This window comes from Hippichthys cyanospilos, chromosome 19 (assembly GCF_059441005.1).
Source record: "Hippichthys cyanospilos isolate Australia breed blue-spotted pipefish chromosome 19, RoL_Hcya_1.0, whole genome shotgun sequence".
NCBI classification, from domain to species: domain Eukaryota; kingdom Metazoa; phylum Chordata; class Actinopteri; order Syngnathiformes; family Syngnathidae; genus Hippichthys; species Hippichthys cyanospilos.
Genome location: NC_142387.1, coordinates 5,489,895 through 5,516,539, shown reverse-complemented (window position 1 = coordinate 5,516,539; position 26,645 = coordinate 5,489,895). Strand labels below are relative to the sequence as shown.

General features: G+C 37.5%; 1 protein-coding gene across 3 annotated transcripts in view; it reads left to right on the top strand.

The window, feature by feature from the left end:
- The first annotated feature begins 1,905 nt into the window (after positions 1-1,905).
- neto1l (neuropilin (NRP) and tolloid (TLL)-like 1, like) overlaps positions 1,906-26,645 on the top strand; it is a 66,433-nt gene continuing 41,693 nt past the window's right edge. Inside the window, exons 1-5 of one of the 3 annotated variants that reach the window (XM_088402090.1) lie at positions 1,906-2,238; positions 2,432-2,516; positions 2,805-2,861; positions 3,039-3,173; positions 3,269-3,517. In XM_088402090.1, the coding sequence (XP_088258216.1) occupies positions 2,489-2,516; positions 2,805-2,861; positions 3,039-3,173; positions 3,269-3,517 (469 nt within the window). In that variant the 5' untranslated portion in view covers positions 1,906-2,238; positions 2,432-2,488. Of the gene's footprint in view, positions 2,517-2,804; positions 2,862-3,038; positions 3,174-3,268; positions 3,518-26,645 lie in introns of all 3 variants that reach the window. The other 2 variants (XM_088402089.1, XM_088402091.1) reach the window with 2 other exon arrangements.

The window sequence follows — 26,645 nt, the reverse complement described above, 5'->3', positions numbered from 1 at the left end:
TTGAACCGTAGTTACTGTGCTAAGCTAACGATAGCGCAGCATTGTCAGCACAATATTTAGCATGGTCTCAGCCACTGCGAGATTGCGACATTGCAAACTTTTGGCGCCGCCTCTGCCCGCTGTTGATATTACATATATTACATACCTAGTTAGAAGGATGATGTAGCTTTCAGAGCAGCCAGCAGTTTCTCCCGCTATAGCCTTAAGAGTCTTTTTTTCACTTGTCCATGCACACTCTCATACAGACCACCAGACTGCTCTGGTAACTGTTTCAGTGCTGCGGACGAGAACTTTTGTCTGGTAAAATACTTAGGTTGTGTGTCAGTGACAAGATTTTTTATCAACAATGTTTTTTTTAAATGAACGGATAGATGAAACTCATGGCCAGCGCTCCTCTTAAAATCATGCCAATTGAGCACTGTTGGAATGTAGTTCTATAAACACGCAAACTATTCTTTTGCCATCCAAAACACTTTTTTTCTGTTTTTGTCCATGTTTTATCAAAGCGAAGGACTGTTGAAATGTATCAGATGCTTCTAAAAAATATTTGATGTCAAAATCACTCCAAAAACACGTTTTCACAAAAAGCTCATTTCTCCTTTTGTCCAAAATTGCTTGGTGTCACTCAAATTACTATTTTCAAACAGTGATTACTAAAGAACAGAACAAGGTAGAATCTTACTTTCTTTTTCGCTGTAAAAAAATGGAATCCAGTCTTTCATACGGTTCCACCAATGTCTACATAATCATACAACACAATATTCTGTCAGCCTTGAAAGATGTGTCAAAATGCTTGAAATCAGCTTGCATGAGGGGTTGTCTTTTCAGATTTGCACTAAAAGAGTTAAAACTTCAAATATAAAGAACCCCAAAAACTCAATTTGTTTTCCAGGCCATTTTACTGCTCTTAACTAAACTAAAACTCCTAACTGAAAAAAATTCCACATTTTGTCTCACCTAGCCATTTTACTTTCAATATATTGAATGTTTTTATGGACTCATTAATGTTCATCCATGTTTTTTTTTTTCCGAAAATGTATGTGCTCCTCTAAAATAAATACAAAATCAGGATTTTCATATAATATATGACGGCAAGTGACAAAGTACGATGTATTTTTCTATTAGTCGTGTCAGCCAACAGTGGGCATATGAAATTAGATTTACCAACAATCAAAAACTAGCATTAGCCTCACATCTGTTGAAACGAACAAACATGAAGCGGTCTGCAGATTCTATAAGACAATTTCGGACATGGCACCCAATCGAACTTTGTTTTTAGAAATAGTTTTTGTTTTTTATCTGGACACATAGTTTTAAAAAAAAAATCAAAGGGTTCCCTGCCATCGAAGAAGTGTGTCGAGCATGATGAAATTGTTCTAATTGTGTTTACTCTTGATCTCATTTAGACATGGACTTTATGGATTCAGACTCAACTTGGACTCTGACCTTTGTGACTGGAACAGGACTTAAAAGTGGACTTCTTGACTCTCAGATTTGAATAGATTGGTGACCCCCTCGTGTATCATTCGTCTTCTCTTTCAAACCATCTGTTAAGCATCAGTATTTTGCCATCTTTTACTCGTTCATACACTTTTTTCCATCGCCTTGGCTCATTTTTCTGCTTACCTCTTCATTCTGCGCCTGCTTGAGATGACTTCTGCAGTTTACAAGGATACACGCACACACACGCGCCAGTCCCCCAACCTCAGCTCTTACACCATCCTCTTTACCGTATACATTTTGATTTGCAAGTTTTTGCTGTGCGAGTTTGAGGGTTGTGGCGCATTGGTCTTCTGTGAATGGACGTGTGCGCTAGAGGAGGAGGAATTAGAAGATGGGAACAGAGGTGGGGGGTGGTACGAGAACTCCGCTTGGTTGCGGAGACTCTCACTTGACACAGTGCAGCAGCACACTGATGCACACACTCAACATCGTTGGATTTTCTGCAGCGGCACCAAATCCACTAAGAAAAACAACTTATTTCCCCCCCCTCCCGCAGGATCTTTACGCACAACGGCGTCGACGTTCTGAGGATGCGGAGATGAGCCTCGTGCAGTTCTCCATGCTGCTGAAGCCTCTCCTCTTCCTCCTCCTCCTCTTTTCCTCCTGATGAGGGGACCAAAGAGGACGAACACAAGGCTGACTCATGTGTTCTTTTCCAAAAAGAAGATCGCAAAGGTGGAGTGATTAGAGCTGGGCTCATGACGGAACTATTAATCCTTTCAGTGCACCAAAGAGGTTTGGAAACGTTTGGATGGAATTTGGGCAAGTGTCTGCTACTAGAACTGTTTTGGGTCTTGTATGAAACCGGAGATTAGTTTTTTGTCACATTCTTCCCTATTGACTGCAATGAGGAGATTTGTTTTAAAGGATGAGTGATTTTTCAGCGTGGATATCCTCTAAAACTCACCTCTTGTTTTCTCTCCTCAAGTACTCCACATCTAAATGGAATTAGTTGAGTCTGCAGCCGTTTGTGAAAGGAACAGACATGGTACATGGACACAGCTTCCATCACGGTTAGTGAATATCTTTTTTTTTCTGTTAGTTGGACCACTTGTAAGTGACAAAATAAAAATACTCATTTGCGTGTTTTGTTTTTCCCTAAAATGCAAATCAGTTCAACACCTTTTTTGAACCAAAATCGTTTCCTTAAACTGCTGGCTAAAATGTATGAGTTGAATTTCATCCTAATGCCAGGATGTTTTCTGTGCTGAATCAACACTTTGATGAATGGGGAACTGGTAATAACAAGAACAACACATGGAGGTGACATTGTTCCATCCAAGCTATATTTCTCATTCCAGTTGTTGCAAGTCTTCTCCTACTTGGCTTGTCTGGTGCAACCAAGAGAGATACATCAGGTAACCACCTACAACATTTTTTTAAGCATCATCTTGTGCTAGTAATGAGGGGAATAGGGTTTGTGATCTTGAACAATTTGTGTTAGTTTTCACGACGATATTGCTTCTCAAAGTTACATCCTTCTGCTTTTCAGGTAGTTTTAGGTTTTCTAATGACCTTTGAAATTCGTGTTTCAGTGAAAAACAATTCTGGGGTGAAGCCAGCTGGTCAGTGTGGAACGTGGCTGAAAGAACCAGAAGGAGGTGTCTTTACTTCTCCCAATTACCCAAACAAATACCCACCAGATACAGAGTGCGTGTACATCCTTGAAGGTAAAACCTCTCGATTGTTTTAGCGATGACTCACCCCCCCAAGGTGCATAGGAGTTGAAACAAGGTGAGTTTCATTTCGCCACTATGTCTTTCAGCACCCCCAAGGCAATGCATCGAGCTCCACTTTGAGGAGCACTACTCGATCGAGTCCTCTTGGGAATGTAAATTCGACAACATCGAGGTTCGCGATGGACCTTTCGGTTTCTCCCCCATGCTCGGACGCTATTGCGGTCAACAAAGCCCGCCGGATATCAGGAGTAGCGGCCGGTACCTTTGGATAAAATTTGTCACAGATGGCGAACTGGAGGCTGTGGGATTTTCAGCCAGTTATAACTTCACGGCAGGTACTGTAAGTCCACTTGTTTCTGTTACTGCACGCCTCAAAAGTGAATAACAAATGTCATCTAGGAGCTCTGCCTGGTGTAGAATTATTGATTGCCTGTCTCTTTTCATTGGCTATATAGTATCATTGGCTGAGTGCTCTTGGGACTGGTCAGACTGTTCTCCCTCTATCTTTCTATTCCTGAAGTCTAGTTGCAAAAGAGAAGTCAGGGCAAAAAGCTTAAAACCTGGATGGGGTTGTGAAAATGTTTTGTTCCTTCAATTCACTCTTCATTGCCACATAGAAGTATAAAATTAAAAAAGCAAATGTTTTATTATTCCCAGGGGGGCCTTTGCAAAATAGATTTAAAAGCGCTTATCCTCACTAGGGTCGCAGGCTTGCCAGTGCCTATCCCAGCTGACTATGGGCAGGAGGCAGGGGACCCGCTGAGCTGGTTGCCAGCCAATTGCAGGGCACAGAGAGACGAACAATCATTCTCACACCCAATCACACCTAAGGACAATTTAATATGTCCAATACACCTGCCATGCATGTTTTTGGAATATGGGAGGAAGCAGAAGTGCCCAGAGAAAATGCACACAGGCTCGGGGAGAACACGCAAACTCAACACGGGAAGGGTGGAGCGAGGTGGATTATATCTCGGGTCCCTGAACTGTGAGGTGGATGTGCTAATATATATTGATGTGCACTTGACTGGCTTTCCAACATACCAAGGTCCAAATCCAACAGTATTTTTTAATATGGGGTAATTTAAGTGCAAAATTGTATCAATGAAGAATAGCTAAGCAGTAACCTTAAAACTCAGATCCATGCTAGTGGGAATAAAACTACCCAGGTGGAACGAGAAGAGAGCATTACCTTGAAGGTCCCTGTGAGGTTTGGTGGTTATTCCTCTCTCATGGTGGTGACATGAACCCAGTGGGTATGGATGATGGATATCACATCATACATTTGGACACAGTAGCTCATATATAGTAAGTCTTATTCTGTTTTTAGTTTGCATAGCATTCAACCTACATTAGGCACAGTTTAGCGAAAGGCTTGGGGTTGATGTTGTGCAGACACGCCACCAAAGTCATATTATCATCATCCGGGAATACATAAATGCTCTTTTGATATTGACTTGCAAAGTGAGAGTTATGTGTCAAATGACTATAAGAGACTTATGGGACTTGTCATTTCGTATCTTTGGCACAGAGTTGAGAGTCCTCTGCAGAGTTCCAATCAAATGACTACACTTCATTGCTTTTGACCAAATTTTAGGAAATGCATTACCAGTAGTTTATTAACTGACACCTTCATTTACCAAGTAATCGTCCGGTCATCAAAAAAATATGTGCGTGTGTGTCTGCGTTTCTATGTTTGTGTGTTTGAGTGTGTGGGGCAAACAAATGGGGAAAGGAAATAGAGTCGACCTCTGTGTTACAACATCCCTGACTTGCGTTATTTTAAAGTTTGTAACATGGAATACTGAGATTTTGCATCCCCTCTTTATGACATTTTCCTGTTTTGCAACTGTCATGACCCTTGGGGCTTGGCTGTATTTGTCTTGTTTTGTCTCCATCTGCAGGCATTTTTAGGCAATTACACTTATTTTCAGTTGCCGTCCCTGAAACGCATCTGAGTGAATGTTGATCAGCGTCTGACACTTACTGAAGCTTTGTTCACCATTTTAATTCACAGCTTGCCTTTGTAAGATGAATTAGGAGAAAAAGGCAGTAAGATGCCATTAACCACTTGCACTTACTCTACTACCTAAGTTATAAAAGAAACACATTAAAACAAATGTTTTCCATTGCTCTGCATCCTGCAAGCATACTTATACATAATTGTTCTCCTGAAAACTGTTTGTTTGCATCAATCGAGATAATCAATATTTACCTGCTCCATGCATCATTTAGTAGTAGGTTGTAAATTTTCTTTTTAAATCCCGTTAATGGTGTAGCGTGATCTAACATCTGTAGTATGTAAATTTTGTAGAAATATCCTCGCCTTTCGTCCATTTGCTCATTTAACAGCCCGAGCCTCTTCAGCCTTTTACTGTTTTCAGTAGTTTGATGATAAAAAAGAAAGAAGCCTTTTTCACAATTCACTTTATTTTTGTAGTAATCACCATAAGCTGTATGAATACAGTTACCTTGCAAATGTTACTTTACTGTTTAGCTGACTTTAAAATTAGATTTTAAAACTAGCCCAATTTTTTTTTGTTTGGCACATCTAGAGGTGGGCAACTTACATTTTTTTTTTTTTTTTTGCTGATCCGACACTGGTTATTCATTAGAGCCCCGCCACCTTTCCATCATTGTCGGTCTGTCATATTTTCAAGCCATACGAAATTGTAATCATCGGTCCATCAGTCTGTTTGTGTATTTTTGCCCAAACTTCCACCACCACTAGAGGGCAATATTTGACTTTTGTTTTTTTTTTTCTGGTCCCTCATTTGTCAGACGCTGCTCTACTTCTGTCTGCACTCTTACAAATTATTTTTTCTGTTTTAGTACTCACACTTAAAGTGTCTGTGATTCTACAGTTACACTGCAACTGAAACACGACACATTAATATAAGTGTAACATGATAACAAAGCCAGCCAAAGGGTTTAACCCTAGGATATAATACACCATGATGTTTAATTCAGGCACGAGAGCCCAATTAACAATCATGATCATTAGTTGACATTATCAGGCTTCACATAACTCTGGAATGGTCAATGTCGTTCTCATCTGCCCTACAACAATAGAAGACGTTTTCAGTAACATTTATCTAAATTTGTCTAAAGTTCATCTGTCACATACACTACAAGTGAAACAAAGTATTGCCGAGGTTGAATTTATTAAAAATGTCATCAATTAGTGAATTAGTGAATAAAAAAACATTGGCAAATCTTGCCAATGTGAAAAAAATGTAAATTTGGTCTGCATTCATTGGTTACTTGAAATGCATCCTAGAATGCTCTTAAAAGCAAGAAACCTGAAACCAGGATTAAGACAGGGAGCAACTGCAACTAAGTCTCTGGTAAAGTCAGGTGTCTTACAGCCATGAATGACAATTAAATGAATTAAATGAACCTAATCAATTCACTCAACTGAACACATTTCTCCACTGCTTGGTGGTACTGCAAAGTGATTATTGTCACATTTATTGAAGGCTGATTGCAGTTTGTACTCCAAAAGATGCAGCAATATAGCAGATAAACAATAAAGTCAGTTGATTTATATTTCAGTAAGGAAAAAGGGACATCTGACATAATGTCTATCTCGATGATTCCAACAACAGCTGGCAAAGTGCCCACCTCTGGGCACCTCCAACTGATGGCATTAAACTAGTCAATAAAATTCACAACCGGTTTATTGAAGAATGAAGGCAAAATGTAAATTTACTGAACTAACTCATGTGTTTAAGACTTTTGTTGAACAGTTGAGGAACATATATATATATATATATATATATATATATATATATATATATATATATATATATATATATATATATATATATATATATATATATATATATATATATATATATATATATATATATATAATGCTTGGTTACTGATGATTGGTTACTGTTTGGGCATAGGATTTGGTGGGTTGCATATTATTCTTTTGTTTTCCTTACCATAGCTCTGTATGTTGGTTGTTCTCAAGTTTTCATGTTTTTCTCGTGTTTGTGTGGTATTTTATTGGTGCTCTGATAGGTTTATTTATTTTGGATCAACCCCTTCAGATGAACCATCTCATTTTAGAGGGAGTCCAACCTGGCACATTCCAGGAAAGTGATTTGAGTCCAAGGTGTGCATGTGCCTTGTGTACCCCACTTTCGCCCAAAGTTAACTGGGATTGGCTCCAGCTCGAATATGACCCCCAACGAGGACACAAGATATAGAAATGGATGAAGACGTAATGTTATTAGTTTATTGGAATCACAGCAAGCTCTGTCTGGACTGTGAATCATTACGGAATAAAATGAATGGAATTACAGTTAGGATTACAGATGGATGAGACTATCATAAAGAGGCTGGGACCATAAGATTGGACCTTGATAGGCTCAAGCTGGAAAATTGAAAATTGAATCGAAGAAATTGACTCCTCACTCTGTAGAGGTGCTGACCACAGCAACGCCACTCCAAAGAAAGTAAAGTTACCGGTCACTTTTGCTTTTATTTCCATCGTATACCTGGTGTAATAATACGTGGATCTAAATCGAGTCAGTATGTATTCATCACTTTAATGGACAAAGCGTTATATTGCTTACTTCCTACAGTGCATTTACAACTAAGTGCATTAGAATTTATGTCTACAAGGTACAGCTGTATAATTTGCATAATCACATTTTGCAAGAGAGTTCTGTATTTTTGCAAATGAAAACAGATCTTTCTTTGCAAACTGAATTTTGTACTTCTCCTCTTAACACTGTCCTACATACATGTGGCCTGGTGTAAGGAGCACAATTCCATTTACCCTGCCCCAAGGGTGGTTGGAGTACAGCTTCACAGAAAAGACTTGGATTAAATTCCTAAGTAGAAATGGACACAGAAGTCCCCACCCCCTACCCCCTGATCCTTTTTGGGATATTCTGCCAAGCTCTCACTGAAATCTGACTTGGTGTTATTCTGTGTGGGAAAAAATGGTTGGCTACATTTCGTGCTTAATGACACTGCTAAAAATATCTCAGGATTTATAATGATAATTAAAGAAAAGAGCTCTGATTGATTCGCATTCGGTCATTCAACTTGTTGCTAGGCAAGATTCATTTCTGTGAATAAAAACAGTTATTTGCATAAACCATTCAAATCCAACAAGCTGCTTGATTGACAAAGTGATGACACAATTTCCACGCTCAGAGAGCTAACAGGAACAGGAAAAGAATTAAGATGTTTATTTGTAAAAATGTGAAATTTAATCACAACTCATATACAATACCACTCAGACATGGATGATTACAGTATATTCTTGTCCCTTATACAGAATCACATCTGATTACAAAACTACTTCCGTTTGTTCCGGTGTTTTTTGTGATTACTCCTTTTTACCATTGCAGTCACATTCTTTGCAAGTTGTTTCCTTATTATTGTGAACTTCCCACCATTTTTTTTTTGGATGATTTGAGGTCCACACGGTTTGTTTCATTCCTCTATGGGGGAATTGTGTAGTACTTCATTACTAGCAGTTTATGCATGCTCCTCATGTGTAATGCAGTTTCCCCGAAGTAATGCTATCAGCTTGAATGGTTTTGGCAAAAAGACTTTTCAAAGAAAAAGCACAATGGGAAAATATTGCAGACTTGCTTCATCAACCTCACATGACACAAAAAAGATGGATAGTCGCTGACGAATAGAGAAAGTCGCTCATCTGATGACATCCTTCGCTCAGCACTGTTGCGGTTTTTAGCAAATGGAAACCGATGGGGTGAGTTAACATTGCAGGCACACCACCTGCAGCTGTGGTGTGGGGGCTCCTGTCAACCCCAAACAGAATAGTCAGTAAACACTACCTCTTTATCCTCCATTGGTTCCTGCTTTGTGGACAGCACACCTCATCCATAACATTTTCCTTGGATTGTTTTATTGCCATTACACATAATCTCATCTGCAATAAATGTGAACTACAATATAACTACTATATTTCCCTGAATACAAGTTGAGGTTTTTTATCCTAATTTTCAACCCCCATATTAGAATGTGAATTAAGTAATATCATGTCATTTACAAGTCTTAAAATGTTCTTTAATATATACTTCTCTTTCAATATAGTATGCATCCCTTTGAGAGTGTTTGCACAAAACATCGCAAATAGCCTCTTTGTTCTCAACAACGAGGCTGCGTGAATATTTTTTGGGGCAGAGTTTGACCCATTATCATCAAATCATTAAATTTTATTTGTATAGCCCTGAATCACCGAAGTCTCAAAGGGCTTCACAGGTGAAAATGTCATATCGAGACTTCTTTTGCAAAAAATAAGTCGTACAGAGACTTCTTTTGATCATTAGTACACAACAGCATTCCCTGCTCAAAGCTCCCAGAAGGGGAAGGAAAAACTCAAAAACTCAATTTGGGGAAAATCAGAAACCTTCAGAAGGGACTACAGGTGGGAGGAGTCCCCTTCCAGACTCAACAGGTTGAAGTGGATGCTGCGTGTACCAAATACAGACAAATACAAATAAACATATTGTGCCAAATTAGGCAGAAAACGTCAAGTGTAAAGACGTCTTGACAGCAGGTGAAGCCATTGGGCAGGAACCTCCCCACAGTCCGGTCAGGCGGTCCATCCCAATAACAACAAAAAATCCTGCAATGGTCAATCAGCGCGGGGCCGAATGAGGGCGTTGAAATCATCATCACCATCTCAACATCTTGCCCCCTCTCTGAGTTGGGAGAAGGTGGCAGGAAAAAGAAGAAGAAAGCTGCTCCTATATGAAAAGGTAAATACTGCTTGACTTGTCTCCTTCAGCCCGTGGATGTATGCTTGAAGTCAGCATGCATGTCAGCAGGTGGGAGGGGAGAAACAGCGGAGGGCAAACTTCCATGTTCTTATCTCACAGCAGTCATCACTTCGGTAAAAAACATCCCAAGTAAGATAATCAGCAAATCATCTCCGAAGACCTCCATTTCAAACAAATTGGACGGGTCCACAGATGACTTCCCAAGGAGGAAGAACAGGATATCCGTGAGTTAATGTAAGGAGCTATTTGGCATGTCAGATAGTGAGGATGGCTTTTAGATAAATTAATATACAGCTGTGTCAAAAAAATAAATAAATCATTGAAACTTCAAATCGTTTTATTGTTGCAACATTAGTTTGCATTAGCGTATATTGCCTTGCAGTCTTGCCCCCCCCACCACTCAATATATGATATAGATATGCCTCTAAAAGTACTGTAATTTCATCATTTTAATAAAACACACAATGTGTTTTAATTGTAAAGCCATGATATATGTAGCCATTAAAGTCAGTGGTATACTTGCGTTTTTGTAAAATTTGCTCAAATCGAAGTAAAAATGGGGGCAGGGTTGTCGAGATCAACTTGTACTCAGAGAAATGTGGTAATTCAAAAGTGGCTTTCCATCCTGTTGGTATCACAGAAGCACATTACAAAATAATGAAGCATGCACCGCTTCAAGCACTGAATCTGGTGGTTGATCAAAGTCAATTAGTTTCACACAGCATTGTGAACTTCTATGAGATAATTTCATGGAAACTATATATACATATTAATATGCTGGTGGACACAGTACAGTGGAAACCACATAGTGTAGATAAAGCGCTATTTGATCGCACTCCATTTACCATTTATGATTAAATTGGGTTTCCCATTTTATATATGTGATGTTCAGAAATGGGCATTTTTTTTTTTTGTTGGTCAGCCAAATAACTGTGCTTCTGTCATCCCTTTTATCAATACCTCAAACATCCTAACAAGGTAGCAAACCTATGACAAAGCACATTAAAACCCTAATTCATACCTTCCTGAAGCACCGTACCATGACTGATTCAGAAAGCAGTTCTCTGATTTAGTGGTTAGACTGCGTGTCAACTAAACTGATTTCAGCTTCAATATCCATGATGAGAACGAGTCGTGCAACTATTTACGACAATACAACCACCAAGTGGAATAATGTTTCATTTTATTTTTGTTTCTTTAATCAAAACGCCAGTCTGACATCACAATAACTGTGGTTTCCTTGCAAAGATTTTGATGCTGGATTCTCTTTTGCTCCCCTAAAAAAAGGGGGATTGCATTTAACATGATGCATGTATGTAAATTAAATGTTTTATGACAGTGATTACCGTATTTTCCGCACTATAAGGCGCACCTAAAAGCCTTAATTTTTTTTAAAAACTGATGGTGCGCCTTTTAATCAGGTGCGCCTTATATATGGATCAATATTGAGATTGGGATTCATAGATGTGGAATGAACTGATAAAGTAAGATTTACCTGTTTCTTTTGTGTGTTTACAGTTGAACAAGGTTGGTCATATTGACATTGAGTTATTATGCTATTGAGAGTTTAGAGTTATTATTTGAGTTATTCTTATGAGTATGAGTATGAGATCTTACTATGAGTATTAATATATTGTGATTGAAAAAAAAATGAAATTTGTCATATGGAAAACGTTTTAGAATATGTCATTAATTGAGGATGCGCCTTATAGTGCAGAAAATGCGATACTGATTGATTACTCCTCGACACAAATTGATTTATTACTCCTCAAAACAAAGACTGCAATGGGAGTGCACAACTCAAAGTGAACCATAAAAGGCACTGAAAACCCGATGGAGTCCCCCGCACAGCTTGTGTCATTTTGAAGATCCACTGCAGTATTAGCAACGGCAACGACATAATTTCCCTAATTTATTCACACTGACTCTCACTTATTTTTCAACACCAGCATCATCTATGTGCTCTGAGTGGAAACACATTTTTCTAAAACAGGATATATCCACACCAAGAAATGAAACCGCCTCACTTTGGAAAAACTTTGCAAAAACCAATATCAATGTTGTAATTCTCTTATTGATCCACAAGCACTAATACAAACACAAGCACGTTCCCTTTTTAAGTGATCTTATCACTTGTTTTTTTTGGGAGTAATTAGCTTGTGGTGCATTTTAGTCAACTCTTGATGGCGTCATAGAGTAAATGAATCCTAATGAAGTGTTGATAAACATGCCAGCAGTTGACTGAAAGTTTTGATGTTTTATGTGGCTTAATCTCACCATCTCTACTAAACACACACCACAATGCCTAGCGTGCAAGCAACAACATGTAAGTACATTGGTTTAATGCATTCTTCTGGTACTAGACTTCAATAAGCAATCACGTCCACTAGGGACCATTATTGTGTTGCAGATGGTGTTCAACTTCTGGAGTAATTGATTTAAAAAAAAAAAAAAAACACATTTACAGAGATGTTACACAGAATAAATTTTGACATTTGACCACATCTCATTCATCATATACACTACAAGTAAAGAGCAATGGCTCTCTGAATTTGTTTACTAGATAATGACTTTTTGGGAGAAATGTTAAAACTTGTATCTTGTATTTAATGGCTAAGAGCTACTTAGACTGAGATTGCCACTGTGATTTGACCCTTGCATACTGGAATGCCGTCACTTTCCTGGCATTCTAGGATTGCGCAACTTTGTGCAAGAAATTTATACATTCAAATCATATTTAAAGCAAAATAAGACAAACTTCTAATACTTAAATCTAAACTTTTTTTTTTTTTTGCAAAAGTCCTCTACGTTGAGCAAGTTTGTGTGCAGTATGCATGGTCTCAATTACATGAGTTACTTAGTTTTGCAATGTTTTTTTTAGTAATCATGTACTCTATTATCCATCCATCCATCCATCTGTAGCCGCTTATCCTCACTAGGGTTGCTGTCTTGTTGGTGGCTATCCCAACAGTCCTTTGGCGGTAGTCAAGGGACACCGTGGACTGGTTGCCAGTTAATTGCTGTGTACTCTAATAATGGAATGAAAAACAATGTCATATGTTGCTCGCTCCTGAATGTCATCATTTTGAAACCTCTGAATCTGAGTTTGAAACCTCTCAAGTCTGCAACATGGCGGAGCTATCACTACAAATTTCCACCTACATGCTTGTTTATTTGGGATAATATGTTCATCAAATATGAGCTATGAGAAGAAAATGAAACCTGAAGATGAAAATATAACTATTCTCATTACAAAGGCAGCCTCCTTGCCCAATAATATAAGCAGTGCATATTGAGTGACTTGTAAATCCTGCAATGTTGATGTGTTACTGATTTCATTGGGAAAATAAAACAATTTAACCATCAAAATTGTTTCCAAATTTGATTTAATTTATTTGGCCAAATGTATTTGAATATAAGATCAAATCTTGTCACAGCCAGGTCACACCAGATGGTAATTCATCTTCTGATGCAAAGATTTTAAATCAAATTTTCTATTGTTTGATCCTACATCAAGAAACACACACACACACACACACACACACACACACACACACACACACACACACACACACACACACACACATATATATATATATATACAGTATATATATATATATATATATATATATATATATATATAGTCTGTGTGCTGTCTATGTGGACAGTTATGAGACAGCAGTTCACAACAGTGAGTCAACCTTACCTTTTTTTTTTTTTAGCACAGCTGCATTAATACTTTATCTGACTCTTTCCCATCATGCTCCCATATCACACCTCACTCCCTTGCTCTCGGCTGTTAAAACGCAGTCTCGAATGTTCACTACCTTATCAGATGACGAGTCTTCACTCCTGGGAAATCCAGTCATCATTTATCACCCTTATGGAACTTAACTCACCATCCAGAATTAGATGCCTAATATTTATTTCCTTTGGCTCTTTGAGTTGCTCCCCACCAATTATCCTTCACATCAGTCAGAGGTTTAGCCCGCCACCTTCCTCTGTGATGGTTTGTTAGCCAGGCCTGCTGTTCAGCCACAGATGTTGTGTGTTTGTGGTATTATTATTTTTTTTTTCCCAGTAGTGGACTGATGCCGCTGTTGTAGCTTCAGGTAATGTAAACCAATGTGGTTGCTGGGGTTTATTTGTGCTCTTGTTTGTGTGTATCTTGGGTAAAAAGCTGTGTATCTACCACATGCACATCTCATATATATCAGTCTGTACATCGGGATGTGTGTACACGCGTGTGTGTTTGTGTGTATATGTTTGTTGACTTTGTGCGCTTGCACAATCTGTCACAGATTTTGGCTGCTGTCCTTTGCTAACCCAAATGGCCACAATGGAGCCACCTACTATTTATCCATGTAGCATTTGCGACATTGCACAGTGCACACACTTTCTGTTTGCCCTTTGTTCTCACAACTACATTTGAAATGAGCTTGTTGGTGTATTTAGTTGTTTTGTTTTTTTTTCTAGCAGGCATAACATCTCTGAGCCCAGTGTTGGTTGTGTTTTCATTAACTTATCACTATGGTGGATCTTCACGCTCTCATTTTGCTAAGTCTCACTTTTATATTGTGACTTTATTAAGCAGCATTGAGACAGAGATGTGTGTGTTGCTTCTCAAGCATTGGACTTAAGTGGATAAACATGACTTTTTTTTTTTCCTGCTGTGGCATAATTCCCTTCCAAGATAATTTACAGAAAAAGTAACAGAGTTGATAAATGTTTGGTTTTCATTATCCACACTTTGCTCCCCCATTTTCTTCCATCCCAGTTTTGGCAGCAGCATGGACTCCACATTGCCAGCTTATCATCTAAGAGCAAATGTCCGATTCCTGAGGGACCTTAATCACATTTGGCATCCGGCTAATCCAATAGGTAATGGCCAGTTTTTGTCTTGCGGCAGGGAGCATGATGCTAGTATTTGTGGCCACACCATGATGGGATTATTATTAAATGCGAGTCATTTACCACATTTCAGATTGATAAAACAGGAAAAGGAAGCCAAAATACTGGTTTTTCACATGTCACTTCATTGAGAATTTTGTATCTGTTTTGAATGAAATTCTAACTAAATATTCCCTTGGGGGAAAATTAACACAAAATCAACCAGTTGCATGCAAATGTATTCCAATATTTGTTTATATGTAAATTTTACTCAATTTAAATGTATTCATTTATTATGTTTAATGTATCATTAGGGTTAGGCATCCTACCTTAATAAATATTTTCTCAAGAATATGCTATAGTAATAGTAGAATTCATGGTAAAAGTAGGATTTATTGTTTATTATGACAATGAAAGTTGTGTTGAGTTCAAATTCATATATCCCATGTGTTTAAAAGCTACATTTAAATGAAAGGGTGTGTAGTGCAGATTTAAACCACATCGTGTTTGGTTATGCATACAAATAAATTGGAGTCACATCAAAAATAATGTAAGGCTCACGAATGCCAGTCATCAGTCAGCTAGGCTAATATGCGTTCATTAGGTCACAAGACCACAGCACACTGATGTGGAGGTTAGTCCACAGGTTTTGGTTCAAAGTTCAGACCTTCGCATGCTGAATTTTGACCCGGAAAACAAGACTATTTTTCAAATTCTGAGAAATCCTGCTTGGTGGTTGTCACCTGTCACTTCTAAACAGCCCAAACAAGAAAGGCCATATCCATTTGAGTGCTTATTGTTGGTTGTCAGGAAGCTGCCTGTCACTTTTGCTCTCCTGGAGGTGTAAAACAGATTGTGCACTGTTTATGTTTTGGACCTTTTTGCCTTGGAAGTGTTGCAGTGGCACCTTGACCTTCGGTGACAATCGGTCCTCTTCCCCTTTAAGGGTCTTTCCATCTGGGATTATTGAGGCACAGAAGCACATGTTTGTTACGGCCCTGGTCCCAATGAGTGTACATAGTCAATTAAGAGTAGGATGACTGAAATCTTTATGGTAAATTGCCGAGCACACACACCCGTTAAAAAAGGCAGCAAAGTCAATCACATGAGATGTTTCTCTCTCTCTCTCTCTCTCTCTCTCTCTCTCTCTCTCTCTCTCTCTCTCTCTCTCTCCCTCTCTCTCTCACTCTCTCTCTCTCTCTCTCACTCTCTCTTGCCAACAGCCGGTCCAAGCAGTACAGCCGAGCTGGCTTTTCATTTTCCATTTGGCAAGCACGATTAATCACAGTGCCGCTATACAATGCACGTGGCCACACAGCGATTGCTGCTGCTTCTTATTATTCCCCTATGCTGGAAAATGTACATGTAGGAGTAGAGCTGAAAGAAACGAACAAAAACCAGCCACGGTAGCGCAACGTGCACATGCTAGAGGGAATTATCTGCTTGGCATAAGAGATCAAAATGAAAGAATGAAATGACTTGTGGAATAGCAGGATTTCTGTCTTGATAGCTGATGAAAGGATGTGCCTTGCTCCATGTCTCCCTCAGGGCTTTTATTTGAATAATCATCTCGCTGACGTGGGCTTTTCTCGCCACCGTCTATAAAGGAACACCAATTGGCTGATTGGCTTCTGTTTTCTAATAGGCTTCTCTGACCATAACATGCAAAACAGAGCTGCAGTTCCGAGCCAACTAACAGCCTCTAACAGTGTGTGGTGTGTTCAAAACAACCTCCCATGAAAGGCACATTCCTGGAAAGCGCTTTCCGCTCTCTTTGCTTGCTTTTCAAATGGAGACTTGCTGACTTTATCTTGTTTTGCACTGTGAATGTTTATTCAAAATATATATTTTAATGGCTGATCATTCATCGCATTGAACAAATTCCACAACCAATATTTAGTGTAATATATAATTTACATTAGTGGCTATTCTTTTTAGCAGGGGTTCTCAATCGTTTTGGCGTCTGGGACTTTCAAAGGGACCCTTATTTCAAATGGTTGCGTAAACAAAACAAAACAAAACATTAACAATAATTTAAGCCAAACAAAAGTGCATTTTTTATTCAGCTACATATTGAATTTGACAAGTGTATGTGTTACTTTTCAGCTATACTGAAGTTTTGAAAACAAAAATAGCAAATGTCATGCCTCTTTATAACAAATCCACCAAAAAGTTTGCTGCCAATTATTTAGTCAAAAACAGCATTATAAGATAAAATGCTGTTTTATCTCTGATGGCTTCATCGCCTCGTTAGCAAGCAATTGTAGACAAATTTGACAAATTTCAAAATTATTACATTTTGAAAAAAAAAAATATAAAACCAGTCGAATTGATTACTTTATTGAAGAGTCATGTTTACTTTTACAATTTTACATTAAATAAAATGAACACATATATATATATATATATATATATATATATATATATATATATATATATATATATATATATATATATATATATATATATATATATATATATATATGTATGTATGTATGTATGTATGTATATATAATGTTATGTCCTTCCTAGATATTACAATGGCTTTTATCTAAGTGCACAGACAGCAAACACCAAATGATTGTAACTTTTCTTTAATTTACTTGTGCCAGTAGTACAGCTCTCACTCATTTATGCTGTAAAACCGTAATGAAAAAAAATACACCAAATTTAACTCCAGTAATTCCCATATCCAAATATTATATTACTTACTAAATGTGCACAAATTGCATGGATTAATTCAATCATATAACTGAATTGCAAATTATATTCATTTCAATACAAAATGTTAATTCGATGCAAGTATGATTATCAATGCAAATGCAAAATTTGCATATGCTAACATTTACCAAAAGGAATACCTAGTACAAACGAAAATGCTAATGAGCTAAACACATACAAGGCAACACACATATAATATGCTGAAGATAAAAATAAATATTAGCAAGCATGTTATCCACAGTCACTAGTTGGCCCAACAAACAAATCATTTTGGAAATATTAGCATAAATGACACTTTTCCAAAGAAGAAAACACAACTCATATACACCCATGGGCCAAATCTCACAAAGAGAAGGAATAACTAACTCACCGACAGCAACGGTCTTCCCCGCCACAAAATGCACAATCAACAGTGGCCAGAGATAGCGCCAAAAAACAAAGACTAGACCCAACAAAGCACAAATCTGTAACTGCCAAACTAAATCAGTTCCAAAACACCCGAATTATTTCACAGACACCCTGCAGCTAATGATCCCCGGAGTTCCGTGGACCCCACTTTAGAAACCACTGCTTTGTAGCTAAGTTACAGTAACCAGTGTTAAATATTGACTGTACAGTTAAAGTGGGTTTGCACACAAATGTTTGACATTAAATCATTTTCAATCAAGTGAAATAGACCTCAGCGCATGTCAAACTTCACAGAACAGATTTTGTTTGACACTTTTTGTGTGTCTGAATAATTTATTCGACACATGGATGGTGTGTTGCAAATTTCACCAAAAATGTTTAGCTGAGGAATCATTTCCAATGTAGTTGCTACTTTTTTTCCCATTCAGAAGAATTCGTTAAGAAGCATCCAAATTCACACTTCTTCTTGTCAAAAATGTTTTGTAGGGTCATCATTTACCTGATATATACAGGCAAGTATCCTTTTCTCATAGCGCTAAAAGTGGAATTCCGTTGAGATGTGGATCAACCGGCTCGTATGTTTTTGCCTTGAATCTTAAAAGATGAACTACTTGAGATAAATTATTTGTATGTTTTTTCATACTTGGTCAATAAAGCCAATGCTGATTCTCATTCAGGTGACAAATGTGGCTCTCTTGGTGGTACTTTAATGTAGTCACTGCCACCTTTTCTGCCACTATTTCAATATATTGCCTGTGTTTTATTCTGTTTCTGTTGCTTGTTCCCACAAAAATATTTGTACAAAAACAAAGTCATCATCTGCCAAAAAGGCCATCCTCTCAGCTATGACACATCCCGGCGCATTAATCTCCTCAACCCCGCAACTGACTTGGAGGGTCATCATTCACTGAAATAAAGACTGAACAAATGAATCTGGGGTTTAAATGTATTTAAGCCACCCCTAAAAACCTCCTTTGTCCGCCTAAATTAGACGTGAGCTGTGATGTGGAAACCAGTCAAAGTCCCCGATTTCTATCGTACCCTGCTTTTAAGGAGAGGCTTTGGGAAAACTTGCTCGCAGAGAAAATGTTTTAGAATAGAGCATGTGAAGAGGGGTAGCTTTGATTCATCTTAAATATTAATTTATAGAGGTTTTTAGCCTCCAAGCTGGGTTTCTTTTGATATGCTGTTTGTCAAGCCGTTGTACTTCTGTTGGGGTATAAACTGTTGGGAGTGCCTTAAAGCAAATGTATTTATTTCTAACCAATAAGATGTCATGCATAGAGTTGATGCACACGGACCTCGTTGGTCTTTGTGTGTTTTAAATATGTCACTCTTCCACTTATTTTGATGTGCTTCACCGCTGTTAATTTGTTATGCTTGGATTTTTCTCACTTGATCAGTATTAACTGGATTCCATTCTTTTTGGATCTATAAACCGTAATTCTCTGTGTACAAGTCGACCTCGTGTATGTCGACTGCCCCTTTTTTGCGACACTTCAGGGGGATTTTGCATGTTAGTGGTTGCACAAATGACTGTCCAATTAAAAGACATGGTGTGTCTTATTAAAATGACAAAATTACGGTACAGTGAGCCCTCCTTTTTTGCAGTTAATGGGGACCGACTGACAAGTGAATAACCGCAAAGGACTGTCATCCCATTTTTTTTAAAATGTGAAGTCCTGGTGCTATACACATTTAAGACAAATATTACTGCAGAACATAAATGTACTTAGGTAAATCTTTTATGAACTTAGGGTTAGGGTTATATTTCTGAAACAATTAAGTCAATAATTTTTATTGAAAGGATTTTTGCATGTTTGTTTCATTTAAAATCTCGAGTTGCCTCTGAAATCACTCAAGTACCCCCAGGGGTGGTAGGACGGCCATTTGAGAGCCACTGCACTAGAGCACTGGCATCGGCATGCATTTTCGAGCACTCCTCTAGTTGCTGGTACCACTGTCACAATTACTGTAAAAGATTTTATTGTCGCTATAATTTCCTAAATTAAGAAAAATGGTCTTGCTCTTACTTCGAAATCATCTTTTATCTTGTTATGAGAAAAAAATAAGAATGTTTTAAGCAAAGAAATCTTCATAAGAAAATGCTAAATTTGATATCTTGAAATAAGCATTTTTTCTTAAGATTTTTTTGGCTTCACGAGATATTTACCCTTTTAAGCAAAAGAATAGAATAATTTGCATATAAGCATTTTTTACTTGCTTAAAATTGCTTTTTTGCAGTGTAGTGTCAACAAGCAGCCAAAAAAAAATCAGACATGAGGAAGAATCAGTTTGGAATCAGCTATGCCTACGGCCTTTTATACGATTCTATGGATAATAGATTTTATCATGGGTGTAGTATTATTATCATTAACACAAAGTTAACGACTCATAATTTTTGTTTTCAATGTATTGTAGTGTTGACTTCTGAATGAAGTCTCGCTATTCTTTGCTTTGTTGTATTAACATTAAAAGTGAGTGGGTTTTGTCTTTTTCCATTTCATTTCATGTCAAGTTTCCATCGACATTGAAAATACTAATATGTTCAGCAGAATTCAAGATATATTTATTTTTACTTCACATTTCTGGTTGTTTTGCGCTTCCTCCTCACTTTCATTATCCCGCACTAACAAAGCATGCAAGGTTTCATTACCTCCAGCTGAATCGACCTCTTTTTCCTACTAATACCCCTTCTGATATCTGATTAAAACTCTCACAGCAGTGTATTTGAGGCACATCCACACTGTCGACCAGACCCAAAAAGCCAATTTGAGAAAATTAAAAATCTCTTGAAAGGATGTGCTTATCTCCCTCGTTTTCCAGCAGACATCTTTATGTAACCCAACTGATGCATGACTGCTTCAATTAAGGGCCGATCCCTAAGTTGGTATAAATACTCTTTTCAATTTAGAAAGTAGCGATCGCTGAATGGGCCCTTGTGTTTGAGTAGGACCATCTCAGGGAATCATTCATCCCTCTTTTGATTTGGATGATGCTCACTGCAACTTCAACTGCACATTTCAAAGAGTCACCTGCTCGTGTGTACGCCGAGATAATCATCACTCCATTTTAACGGTGTCTAAAATCGGAATGTGTTTCAATCTTTTTTGCACGAGATCCTAGATGTCTTATTACGTTATCTTCTCCATCCAATTCCCCGCTTGTTTACCCTAGGCTGTGTTGAGCTACCTTGTTATTATGCCGTCACACTCGTCCGTCTAATGTGTTGAAGGTGAAATACGCCGGTGAGATGAAAAAAAATCACATAACATGTACAAATTCAAATTTGGTTCAAAGCACTTTTGTTACATCAAAATTTCGACAGTATCTATCAGTCCTCTTGCGGGTTTGCTCTACTTACTAATGATTAACTGTTCAAAAGTGTGAAAAGTGTGCTGCAATAAAACAACATTTAAGGAGAAAATATGCTGTTTCTTTGCGGTTTTGTGGGTGAATGATTGTGCACATTTTGATTTTAGAGTACCGGTACATATAGTTTGAATTGACCACATCTTGAATGAGGAAAAAATCTGAGCTGTGAAATGGTATTAAGAAAAAATCACATCTGTCATCTGGGTTGGTGCAAGGGTTGATTTTTTTTTTTTTTGCTGAGCAGTTCGAGCATTTTTTTCTGCAGGTTAATCTGAGGGACCTTAAGTAATGTTTTGTTTTGATTTTTTACTGAACAATTTTCAACAACATATGATGTTATTTAAATATTAATATTAATTTTACAAATATTATTACAGTTATCATGTCACGTAAAAGGCTTAAAATGTTTACCATGTATAAGAGGCACCCTTCATTTGGGGTCAAATTTTTTTAAGTTATCATGTTAAGTTAACATGTATAAGGCGCACCAACACATTGGCAACGATATAAAAACTATCGCAAAACAGAATAAATTTCATCTTTTGTGAACTCCTCATATTTTCTTGTTTTCATATCCATAAGTTATATATTAGTTTCGGCTTAAGATAAGTGTGTTTCACATTTTCCACATTTTAAGCAGTCCACGGACTGTAATGTCGAATGCGTTCAAAGCTGTTGGTTTTCCTTTTCCTTTCAAAATGGTTTGAGTCCATTTTACCATACGTATCCAAAGTTGAGCAGCATCCATGTTCCACCTTGTTTGTGATTGTGTAGATATGCCAAAAGACCACAATTAATAAATAAGTCAAATGGCTATCCTTTCCGTGTTCTCTATCTCTTGAGTGTACATAATCCTCTCGGTTTTAATAATATACCTGTGTGTGAACAAGGATGGACTCGGATGGTGGTTCAGTCTGCTTGCTTCTTTTATTTAAAATAATGCCGTAACAATCTCAGCTAACACGAGCTGCTGTAAACTGCAACAGGCACTTGATGCTAACAGCCAACTGACGTCCACCCGTTACGGTCATTATTGTCAGTAAGAATACAGTCGATATATAAATGCACATCTGTGGTTCAAAACTCGCCCTATATGGCTGACGGATCAGTCTTCTTATAATGGTTTAAAAAAAAAGAGTATATATATTTGTATGGTTTTTTTTTGTAAGTTATCGATTATAGGATGCACCCATACTTTTGGCCTTAATTTTTGGGAATGACTTTTAGACAAATTAATATTCAGCTATGTCAAAAAATAAAGCATTGAAACTTCAAATCATTTTATTGTTGCTACATCATTTGAAGCATTTGCCTCTACGTGCATGCATAAATTGCGTCACAGTCCTGTGCCCCCCCGCAACAATATGTTTATGGCTATAAGATGTAGAAATACCTCTAAAAGTAGAGTAATTATTGCATTTTAATAACACACACCATGTGTTGTAATTGGGCAGCCATGATCTGTGTAACCAATAAAGTCAGGGTAGACTTATCATTGCGTTTTTGTAAAAGTCACCCAAATTGCAGTAAAACTTGCGCTCAGAGAAATACGGCAATCCTCAAATTAGCGAATCCATGTGTTTACATGAGGCTCAACATTTGTCTGAAAAGCAGTGATGTGAAAGTGCTTATTTCAAGCCTATAATGATTTTTGGTGGGTTAGGTTTAGGATTGGAAGTTGTTTGAAATGCATGCACACGTTGTCCATACCTGACAAATAAGTTAACGTCATGAGCTTGGAATCGCAACAATGCCATGGATTTGTAAAAATAAATTATAGAATTGCTTAGCTGCAGAAGCGTCTATCTAACACATCCAACACACCCTTACAAGCACAAATCTGTTGAAAAGTCGTAATCCTCCTCCCCATTTCCATTACATTTATGACTCACAAAATAATTCATTCTGTATATTCATCTATATTCATGCTTTTGATAGCTGTGGACAAACTTCAATCCATCATAAAGCGCGTCTTTTTATGCACGTGTCCATTAAGATGCTGTGCTGTTTTTATGGACCTTTCATGTCAGCAGTAAATGACGTTCTATCCCTATCGAAACACTTTCAGTTGTAAAGCCATGGAAAAAAGAATTCATTATTAGGATTGCACTCCACATTCTCCGTGGGTCACTGAAAGAGTGATTTACATAAAAGTTGATCCTGCCTCAGTTTGATTGGCACACTGAGCGATCGCCTACCTGGCTTTGGACACTAAGTCCAAATAGGTGTTCATGATATGATGAGCTTACCGCCTTTGTGTATGACATGCAACAACCATCTCATACTGTTATGTAAAATTAGGTACAACACATATTAAGCTATTTTTTACCATATGAAATGAAGTATCGCAAGATTTCTTTTGTAGACATTACAATTGTACAGTACAATTGTAATACAGTCATCACACAAACGCGCTTTATTTGCCTGTGCTTTATTATAGTTCTAGGATCTATCTGTCTGGGAATGATTATATTTCTATGTTTATTATTGGGGATTGTATTGGTGTAGAACATCATTGTATCATTTTGAGGGTTCTTTTTAATATTTTCATCAATTGGCTTTTGCAGCTGTACGACAGGGACAAATCCTGAAAAATACTACTTAATATGATCCAAGGCACACAAAGCACCACTGTAAATAGCAATGGCAATGTCAAGCTAAACTCCTTTTTTTTTATGCAATTCTTGGGTCTATTAACTCCTGACTGTGCTCCACTACAAAGCTGTCACAGACAGAAAAGGCTATGAATCATCGCCGTAGGATAATTTCTTGCACAAAGCTACTTTGTCATGACATCAACAGTTTCACACATACACACACCTTGATATGTGTCCTCAGATCAACATTAAACATTTAGTCATTTATGTCAAATACAGAGTGCCAATTACTTTCCATCACCTGAGCCCGTCTGTCGTTTGGCCAATCTTTTTATCTATTTTCTATCCTCTCTGTCTCTTCTGTGATCATCTCACTGCATGAGCCACTTGTGATGCTGTTTGAGTATTGTTACACGTATAACTAGGCTGCAGTTTTCACTGTATTCCTCCAGGTTCTTTATTTTTAATTAATTTGAAAAAAAGCGAAAAAAAATTCAAATTGTGTTATCCTACAAGTTGAGCTCCAGTTCATGCTGAAGATTTTTCTGCAGCTGACAGTTTAATACACACAGTTTATGATGTTATAAAAATGTGAAGAACAGCTAATCTAGTAAAAGTGCAGACAACCCACACACAGCGTCGTCGTAGCAATTTTACAGATATTTACTGATACAATGCACTTGTCAGTCGCTTAACCCTTGAAGTGCCAAAGTAATGTAACATGTTATTTAGTACGTATGGTGTTTTTATTTATTTACATTTGTTTTCTGTTTTGAATGGATATATTTGTTAATGCATTTGATTGACGTGTGCAAGAGAGAGAGGTGCAGCAGAGCAAGAGTGACGCGTGATGTGGATAATAGCGAGAGTGACGTGGATTGAATTGGAGTTGAGGAAAAGAATAAAGAGAGACTTGACTACACACTGGTCCTGTTGTATTGGGCTATTTAGCATTTAGCTTTAGTATTTAGCTATTTAGACAGCAGAATTAGGGCACAGGGCTTTACCCAGACAAGAAGCCCCCTTCCCCTTCTCAAGTTTACAGTAGCAATGTTGCACCAAGTAATTTTCACACTATTACTTTATTGCTCACCATTTTCAACCCATAACCTTTTCAAATAGTAATACAAAAATGGAATTTTATTTTGAATAAGTGTATTCAAGTCATTTTTTCATAATTATTGTTTATTATTTAGTGTTGTTTAGTGAATCAAAAAAGAGCTAAACAACAATTACACGATATCAAATGAAAATTGCACCCATCAACTTTGAAACTGATTGGGTTACTGGTTCGGTTATTGTTTTAAATCAAATGTTTGTAAATGTCTTCATTTGTTTAAACATAAAAGTATATCGTATGTTTCCATGAAAGACTACAAAAATCAATGAATGATTACAGTCGAGAGGCTGAATTTTAAACCATTTGATCTCAAACGATGGCTCTAATGGCTCTACTTGATTATTAAAATAGTTGTCCATTAAATTGATAATCGATTAATTGTAAATTAATCAATTAACTTTGATTGCTGATCAAAATTTGAAGACATGTTTTCTTTCCAGGAAAAGGGTACTCGTTCAGAACATTAGAAGAGATTAATACTTACAAGTTAATTGTTAGAAACGCACAACAGTCGTGCATGGTATAATCAAATATATGAAGATGTTTTTGCCCCCAGAAGTGGTTCTTGTTTTTGAGCAAGAGGTCCGACCTGTTGTGTAATATTCTAGCTGAGAGCTTAACCAGTATTAATCTTGTCATTTGGCTCATCGTGCTGTGTCCAGCATAAATGGTATTTATTTCACTTATTTCCACAGAAGTGCTAGATTTAACCCATGAAACAATGCATGCGCTTAAAGGATAATGAGTGATTGTATCGAGAGTAAGAAGTGTTAGAGGGTGACTTTGAGGTCACATCTTGCTATCTTTATATACCAATGCTCAACACCTACAGACTTGTTGCGTATAATAAAGCATGTTGTGGTGTCCTTGCAGGGAAACGCCAAGGGCTAGCGTTTGGCGAGCATCCGTTTTGTGTTAGTGTGGCAGGCCAACGTCCTCCTGCCAAGTAGGTCTGATCCATGCTTAAAGCTGCAAATGCAAGAGGCCTCCAATTGATTTGAGATAAATGAGGACACTTGCATGCTACGTGATGATACACTCCACATTACTGCTGTAAAACTGCAAACTTACTATTTTTACACCTCTACTACTATTGTTTGAAGGTCAGGTGGCAAAAATAAATACTTTGTTTGTTCCACTAACTTAGTAGTTGGCAGGTTATTTCTGCAATCCCCTTTGAGGAAGAGGATTTCTGAAAGATTGACAATCAGATACAGATTAGAGATTTGTAACATTAATGATAGATTGGATTACTGAGAGTACTGACAGTTAGTCAAACCAAGCAGGTTCATTTGACATTTTGAAGTGATGGATTCAAGCAGAGAGATGAAGGAGGAGAGTCAAACAGAAGCTGTCCATCTTTGGAATGAAACGGTGAAAGGATGACAGAACATGAGGTAGGCTGACACTTTGATAGTCTCTCTCGCTCCCTCTCGCACATGATCAAAACGCATCTACAGTATTCTAAAGTAGAATACAAACAAGACAAGTGCAATACTGTGGGTTTTTTTTGTTTTTTTTTTACAAAAAAGGGTCAAAGATTAAATACTTGACAAAAGTCCTGCTTCTGGATGCA